The 8,668-nt window shown below is 49.1% G+C and overlaps 1 protein-coding gene across 1 annotated transcript; it reads right to left on the reverse strand.

The window, feature by feature from the left end:
* Nucleotides 1-690: 690 nt before the first annotated feature.
* Nucleotides 691-8,378, reverse strand: LOC138176329 (E3 ubiquitin-protein ligase HECW1-like; the record flags this gene model as incomplete). The annotated part of the gene is made up of 4 exons (XM_069107142.1): nucleotides 691-909; nucleotides 1,342-1,545; nucleotides 2,871-3,056; nucleotides 8,257-8,378. Coding segments are annotated over 4 exons (731 nt in total), but the record flags the coding sequence as incomplete, so codon positions are not given.
* Between the last annotated feature and the right edge of the window lie 290 nt (nucleotides 8,379-8,668).

Genomic DNA, 8,668 nt, shown 5'->3' on the forward strand with positions numbered 1-8,668 from the left:
GAAGCCCATCTCATACTGGGATATCTCCTTTCCCTTCTCCCCCTTACATGGAGATGAATCTTTCTCATTGTCACTTCCCTTCCTTGCTTCTGTCTCTGTCCTTTGGGCTCAAAGTGAACAAGTGTAAGCCTCCTTTCCATGACAGCCTTCCTGTCCCCCCGACTCTGAGCTAAGCATCTCCAGGTTCCTCCACCCAGTTCTCCTCTGGCTTGAACTCAAGGCCCTCCAACAGTTTGGGCGTCCTCTCGAAACAGCCTTCTGAAAAAGGGGCACCCTGCGCAAAATCCTCCATCAGTACAACCCAAGGGTAGAGATCTGTCAGCTCCTGTAAAATGATGGGGTTGGACTCCATGTTCCACAGGCCCCCGTTCAGCTCTGCCATGATGATCCTGGGATGCCGTGGGCCTGCCTTCAGTCATGGGATCCTTTAGCTCTGGGAGGCCTCAGAGGGAGCCTGTCTGCTGGGGAAGCATGGGCGACTTACCCAGAGGCAAGGCCTGGCCATGACCCACTGAGGACCCTGAGCTCCTTCAGGTAAGGAGGCTGTGGTCTTGAGAGCAAACAGGAAGGCTGCCCTTCTCTATGTGAGAAGGGACCAGGGACACCTGTGGTCATCAGGGCTCCTCCATTCATAGCGCCATAGGACCAGAAAGGGCTGGAAGGTATTTTGCCTCCTTTATTAGGCCCCCTCTAATGTTTCTTATGCTGGCAATCCAATTCCACCAAAGGCCCGGTGCTCAAGGGTGGGCTGAGCCTGAGGCCGTGGAGGTGAGAAAAGAGACATGTGACACAGAGGGTTCCTCTAAGCTGGGACAAGGCATGCCGGATCAGGGCAGCATCAAAGGGCTGGGGAAAGCGGAGTCTCAGGAGTCCAGGGGAGGGGTCTAGGAATGCCATGGAGCCCCTTCTCTGTGCCACAAGGAAGTGTGGGCCCAGGAGGAGGCCAGTCCTTTGGGGGGTACTGGGAGGAAATGTAGGGGGTAGGGGGAACGTGTCTTTTGCTGGCTGGCCTGCCACCCTGGATGCACGCAGCCCTCATCTCCACTTCTGGTGAGGCCCCTCCACCCTACCAGGGCCTCTCCTAGTCCCCACTGTTCCCCCACCCTAATGCTGCTCCTGCCTGGTTACTTTTTATCCACTTTCTATCTGCATGGTGCCTGCTCTGTTAGATGGAAATTCCTCCACAGCAGAAGCTGTTTCCTGTGTGTCTTTGTGCCTACGTCATTGTCTGGCATATAGTAAGTCCAATTGGATTAGATAGTGGCAAACGGTCAAGCTGCCATCCGCCCGGCTCCCAGGCTGGTGACCGGATGATGGAAGGAAGGGAGAGGGGGGCCATACCACCGCCCAGCCCAGCTCTGGCGTCCTCACAGGGGGTCGTGATACTGCATCAGGGATGGGTGGACTCACCTCCCCAGCACTGTAGCTGCGCAGTCGTTGGAGATGCTGCCTGTGGGTCAGGTGGTTGGGCAGACGTCCATTCTGAAGAGGGATCCGGGGGTCAATGAAAGTGGTTGCTCGGCTGTTGTGGTCCACAAAGAAAGACTGCCAGAGGGAAAGAACAAACCCACCCTGTGTTTGGCAGGAGAAGAACCACGAGCACAGAGAGGGCTGGGCTTGGCATGGGCCCTGGGCTCTCCTCACCCTGGTCTCTACCTTCCATGGCCTCTAACCTCCGTGCCTAATAGAGTAGGGATGCCAGGCTGCTTCCCTCCCAGCCACCTGGCATCCCTCTGAGAGAACCAGCTGCATCTCCACGCCAGCCTGGACCCAGAACTTCAGAGAAAGGAGCTCTGACTTCAACTACTTCATTTTTACTACTGGGAGGCCCAGAGGATGACAGGCTGAGTTGGAGTCAGAGAGATCTGGGTTCAGATCCTACTTCTCACACTGACTTGTTGGGGGACCCTGGTCAAAAAGTGTGACCTCTCTGAGCCTCAGTTTCCTCATCTGTCAGACTAGATGCTCCCCTCTCCCATGGTGGTTGTGAGACTCAAACAAGAGTATTGTGTCTCGAAGGGGATTGTGTCAACTCCAGGATGCTGTATTGAGGCCAGTTAGAATTTCCCTGCGTGCTCCAGTGGGCTCATATCTGGAAGAAAGAGCAGGGATTTGGGGAGGGGGAGCTCATGGGGCCTCCTAAAGTGGTTACTAAGAGCTCTTTAAAAAGATCAGGGGCAGCTGGGTGGTGCAGTGGATTGGGCGCCAGGCCTGAATCAGGAGACTTGACTTCAAATCCTGCCTCAGACAGCAAGTCACTTAACCCTGTTGGCCCTGGTTTCCTTATCAGTAAGATGAGCTGGAAAAGGGAATGGCAAACCCCTCCAGCATCTCTGCCAAGAAAACTCCATAGGGGGTCACGAAGAGTCAGACATGACTGAAAACAAAAGTTGAGGGGGCTAGGCCTTCCCGCATCCATCCTCCTCTGCCCCTGCCTGGAGAGCTCATTGGGTTTCTAAAGCCACAGTGTTTTCATTTGGGCTCAGAAAGGTGAACTCTTATGCCTGAAGGAGGCCTGGGCTGGAGATGCTGTCTCCTGAGGCCATCTAAGAGTGTGAGGAATGGGTGCTCAGATAATTAAGGGTGATGAGGCTCCCCATGGCCACAGGCCCTCCGGCATTCCCTGGGATAGCTGCAGCCTTGACCCTGACCTTGGCCCTCAAGCTCAAGGGAAGGTAAGCAGGCCTGAGGCCAGAGGTGGGGGGGGGGCGGCTCGGCTGCCCAGCGCCATCTCTCATGCCTCCCACTGTCACCTTCCCACCACCTTCTCTGCTTTCCCACCACCTTCTCCAGACCGGCCCACACCTGCCGAGAGCCTGGACCACCAGTGGTCCCCCCGCCAGGGCGCACCCAGGGGTGCACCCACTCACCTTGCCCTGCTGGTCAGTCTTGATTTCCCAGCCTCGGGGTAACTCCAGGCGGGTATCTGCAAACATGTTGATAAAGTTCACCAAGTCGCGGTTGTGCTGGTAGCGTTCAAAGTTCCGAGCATCCCGACGGACCTTCAGGATCATGTGCTTCAGGCAGGTGCTGTTGGTGAAGGCGCGGTAGGCACTCTGGGGGCAGAGGAGAGGCCCTCTCAGCGCCCAACGCATGGCCCTGAGTGTGGGGCTGATGGGCGGGGATGGACCTAGATTTGGAGCTGGAAGGAAGCTCAGAAGTCATGGACAATGCCCCTCCTCCCATTTTACAAATGAGGAAACTGAGGTCCCTGTACAGGTCAGCCAGGTAGCAAGTGGCAGAGCCAGGACTGAAATGCCTAACTTCAAATCCGCATCTCTGTGCCAGCTTCCCCCATCAGGGGAAAGAAGAGACAGGCCCTGGAGTGAGACCTTGCCTTCTCGTAAGAGGGGAGCACAGAGTGGGGAGACAGACCCTGGGGACCAGGTTCATATGAAAGGGAAGATTTATTCTCAAAGCACTTCAGATTTCTCCAAAGAATATTCGGGAAATGAATACTCAGATGGTCCTGGTGTACTTCAATGCTCCGATGGGTTGTGGATTCCCTATGAGGGAGTAGCCCCTTCAAAGACCCAAACTGCAGCCTATCCTTGCCTGACCACCCTGGGGAGGCTCGTCCATGTCCTCCCATGAGCTCCTCTCAGGGAGTCTACCCTCTGATTCTCCTGATGTCTTGAGGGCAACCATTGGTTATCTGAATGCATACAAATTATCCTTAGATATTCCTGGAGCGGTGACTCTCAGAAGGCATTCTCCCCCAGTGGCTTCTCCCTTCTCCGAGGCTTGACTAGAAGAACCCAGACCATGACAGGTCCTTCCAGGCTGGAGTGGGTCTGTGCTGGCTCAGGGTCCTGCCTGGTGACTCAGAGCCCACTTGGCCAAGTTCAGACTATCTCCTGGCAGATCCCAGCAATAAATATTCCTGGGGCTTTAGAGTTTGGAGAATATATCCACACACAGGACTGTGCTATCCAGCTTAAGTCAATAAGCATTACTGAGTGCCTATTGTATACAGGAGAACACACCTGCAGGATCTCCCCGGTCATGCTTCCATTAACCAGCATGTGCTCCTTTTGGGTGGCCGACAGCCAGATCATTAAACGATGATTAAGCACCTGCTGTATGGAAGGCCTATGCTAGGTTCTAGGGATACAATAATGAAAGCTAATGTTTACATAGCTCTTTACAAATGTGATCTCATATGATCCTCACAACAGAATGGAGAGGGTAGGCAACACCCCCCTCACTTAACAGATAGGGAAACTGAGGTTGAGCACAGTTAGGTGACTTGCCCTCAGTCGCCCAGCTAAGAAGTACCTGAAGCTGGATTTGAACTCGGGTCTTCCTAAGCTGTGCTTAGCTGCCCTCACAAAGAGATAACTCATCTACCATTCCTCCCTTGTCTCATTCCCCTGTTCCTCAAGGAAAGGGAGAGCACCTCACAGAAAAGCCTTTCTGGGATGACCAGCTCCCTGGCCTCTGTTTGGAGGCCACCTCTTTTTGCTGGGGGAGCTCCCCTTTGGGCCTGGTTTTCCCAGGCAGGCCCTTCCTTTAAAAACAAGCGGTTCTCTTGGGTGGTAACTTTGTCATCCTGAGGGGAGGCCATCCTTTCCTGCAGTGGTAGCCCAAAGGCGGCATTCTGTAGTTCCCTGGCCTCGGTGGATCAGCGTTTCTTCTCCCCACTCTCCCATCCCGGCTGAGGTGAGTTCTTCCTAGCTCTTTCCTCTTCCTCCCTCCACACATCCCACCTGTCCTCAATCTGGTCCATACTCCTCCCATCCCACCTCTCCTCTCCACTCCCTGCTTCAGGCTCTCATCACCTCCTACCTGTGCTATTGCAAAGGCCTCCTCATCGACCTTCCTGCCTCCAGCTTCCTCCCTCCTCAATCTGACCTTATTAATATTATTTACATTAGTACTAGTTAATATTTCTGCAGTGTCTCAAGCTTTGTGGAACACTTTAAACATGTCTTCTGTGATTATCATGAAAATCGAGAGATGAGAGGACTAAAGCAGACAGCAGTTAAGTGACAGGCCCAGATCATGTAGCTATTAAGTCTCTGAGCAGGATTCAAACTCAGATATTTCTAATTCCAAGTGCAGTGTATGGGACCACTTAGCTGCTCCCTTAGCACCTGGATAATGCCACCAAAATGATTTCCCTGAAACACAGGTATTAGTGTGCAAATCCCCTACTCCCAAATGTGCCTGTAACCCCCTCCCAGGGCTGTCCCAAGGAACTGTGGGAAGAGCGGTCCAAGAAACTGCTTCTCTGTAGCTATTTGTGATGAAGGGATGTGCCAGCATCACTGCCAAGGGTCCCAGCAGCGTCTGAAAATGAAAGCTACCTCATGGGCACTGATGGCCATGTGTGCCGACACCTCTCTATGTGTCTGTGTCTCCCGAGCAACACACACAGATGTCTCAAGGCTTTGTAAGAAGTTGGTGACTGAGTGGATCACCAGAAGCTGTGGCGGTTTCCAGAATTATCAATCCATCAATGCAAAGACAAAATGAGAGGTTAGTGGGGACTTTGGGAACAGGGAGTTCGGGAGTATGGTCTGGCCTCTGCCTCCGGGGGGAGAAGTGGCAGAAGTGGCTGAGGCACTGCGGCCTCAGCCTCATGGCTGCTTCAGATCTCCTGGCCTTTAGATTGTAGGGGGACCGAGTGACCAGTCTAAGGGGTAATCGCTCTTGCTTTAACCTGCTTGGATCTGAATCACTGTCTAGGCTGGAGGTCCTGGGGTGCATGACCAGTTTGCCAGAGCCTGTGGAGGCTTCAGAGAGGGCAGCCAACTAATAGCTCCAGCAGCTGAGAAAACCCCAGCAGTTTGGGACAAAGCTCCCTTTTCTGGAAGCAGAGTTCTACTGTGGCAAAAAGCTCAAAAGTCAAGTAATTGAGTGGCAACATGAGCAAGCAAAGGAAGCAAAGCAAGCATAGCAGTCCAACTTTACACTCCTATTCTGGGGACAAAAAAGATCAAAGCATGGAACAGGAGGAAGACACCAAAGTCAAAACTCCTGCAACAAAACTTTCCAAGAAAAATATGAATTGGTTGCAGGCCATAGAGGAGCTTAAGAAGGATTTTGAAAACCAAATAAGAGAAGTGGAGGAAAAATTGGGAAGAGAAGTGACAATGATGCAAGAAAACATGAAAAGAGTCAACAACCTGACTTAAGAAAATAACACCTTAAAAAACAGACTAACTCAATGGCAAAAGAGCCCCAAAAAGCCAATGAGGAGAATAATGCCTTAAAAAGCCAAATTTGCCAGATGGAAAAAGACTCTCAAAAGCTCACTGAAGAGAATCATTCCTTCAGAATTAAATTGAAGCAAATGGAAGCTAGTGACTTTATGAGAAATCAGGATACTATTAAACAGTTCCAAACAAATGAAAAAATAGAAGGCAATGTGAAGTATCTCATTGGAAAAAACCACTGACCTGGAAAATAGATCCAGGAGAGATAATTTAAAAATTATTAGACTACCTGAAAGCCATGATCAAAAAAAGAACCTAGAAATTATCCTTCAAGAAATTCTCAAGGAAAATTGCCCTGCTGTTTTAGAACCAGAGGGTAAAATAGAGGTTGAAAGAATCCACTGATCACCTCCTGAAAAAAATCCCAAAAAGAAAACTCCTAGGAATATTATAGGCAGGTTCCAGAATTCCCAGATCAAGGAGAAAATATTATAAGCAGCCAAGAATAAACAATTTTAATATTGTGAAAACACAATCAGGATAACACAGGATCTAGCAGCTTCTACACTGAGGGATCTAAGGGCTTGGAATATGATATTCTGGGAGATTAAAGGAGCTGGGATTAAAACCAAGAATCACCTACCCAGCAAAACTGAGTATTATGTTTCAGGGGAAAATGTGTTCATTCAATGACAAAGAGAACTTTCAAGCATTCTTGATGAAAAAAAAAACAGAGTTGAATAGAAAACTTGACGTTGAGATACAAGACACAAGAGAAGCATGAGAATGTAAATAGGGAAAAGAAATCATAAGGAACTTATCAAAGTTGAACTACTTATATTCCTACATGGAAAAATGATAATTGTAACTGATGAAACTTTTCTCAGTATGAGAATAGTTGAAGGGAACATTAATGTATATAATATATATATATATATATATACACACACACACACACATATATATGTCTATATAGGAGGGTATATGGGTATATGAATCCATATGTGAGTGTGTGTATATATGTGTACAAGTATACATAGGTAGAGGGCACAGGACCAGTTGAATAGGAAGGGATGGTACTTAAAAGGTGAAATTAAGAGGTGAGAGAGGAATATAATGAGAGGAGATGGGGAGCAACAGAATAGGGTAAATTATCTCTTATAAAAGAGGTAAGGGAAAACTGTTACAATGGAGGGGAAGAATAAGAAGGCAAAACGGAATGGGTAAACCTTATACTCATTGAATTTGGCAAAGGGAGGGAATGACATACACACTAAATAGTGTATCTCATCCAATAGGAGAGTAAGGAGGAAGGGGAAGAGAGGGGGGATAATGGAAGGGAGGGAAGGCTTGGGGGGGGAAGGGAAGTTGGAAGCACCCAATTTTGAAAAGGGACAGGATCAAAGTAGAGAACAGAATAAGTGTGTGGGTGGGATAGGATGGAGGGAAATATAGTCAGTCTTTCACCATATATCCACTATGGAAATGTTTTGCATAGCTACAACAAATGTACAACCTATATTGAATTGCTTTTCTTCCCAGTAAGGGTGGGTGATGAGGGAGGAAGGGAAAAAAATCTGGAATTCAAAGCTTTAAAATAAAATGTTTAAAAAATATTATCATTATTATTATTATTTACATGCAACTGGGAAATAAGATATACAGGCAGTGGGGTATAGAGATCCATCTTGCCCTACTGGAAAGTTGGAGGGAGTATGGGGGAGGATATAGGAGAGAGCAGATTGGGGGAGGGGGTATACAGTGGGATCACTGTTTTGGGGTGGTGGGTAGGGGAAAGACGGGGAGAAAATATGTTATTCAAAATCTTGTGGAAATGAATGATGTAAACAAAAAATAAACATAAAATTTAATTAAAAAAGAAGAAGTTGGGGACTCTGCCACTGTGTGCCATTTTTTAAACTACCTTCTCTCCATCCCAGGAGGCAGACAGAGAGAAAGATGAAGGCAATGGACAGTCCTTTCCACTTGCCCACAATGAAGAGGAACCATCTGTAAGCACATGAGGGCTCCTTGCTCCTCCCCCTGCCTGTTCCCCCTGATGGGCTCACCCCCTGTGTGCACTCAGTGGACTCACATAGTTGGCATGTAATACAGTGAAGAATTCAGGGTTGGTGAGGAACTTGACAGCTGGAGACTGAAGCAACAACGTGATTTTCTGAGAGTTCCCAGGAGAAAGCGCCCCTTCTCTCCCCAGTTCTGGAAAAAGGAGAACAAACAAAGTGACCCCTTTGGAAAGCAGACTTGTCCTGCCAAGCTATGCCTCCCGACTGGGTAGGCAACAGGCTATACCACCAGAGTCTGATGCATCATGTTAATTTATGTATCAAGTCTCCAACTCTGCCCTAAGTCTACTCCTTGCCCTTGTGGCTCCCCGCTAAGGGGCAGCTGGATTTCTGAGGGCCCCTGCCTCCCCACATCCTTATGTGAGCCTGACTTCTTCCTGGTTTTATCAGAGTGGTTTATAGGATCTTGCTTTTTTTTTGCCC

Source organism: Petaurus breviceps, unplaced genomic scaffold (genome assembly GCF_028583685.1).
Source record: "Petaurus breviceps papuanus isolate PSGF00001 unplaced genomic scaffold, PetGlider_PUasm1.0 86254, whole genome shotgun sequence".
NCBI classification, from domain to species: Eukaryota; Metazoa; Chordata; class Mammalia; order Diprotodontia; family Petauridae; genus Petaurus; species Petaurus breviceps.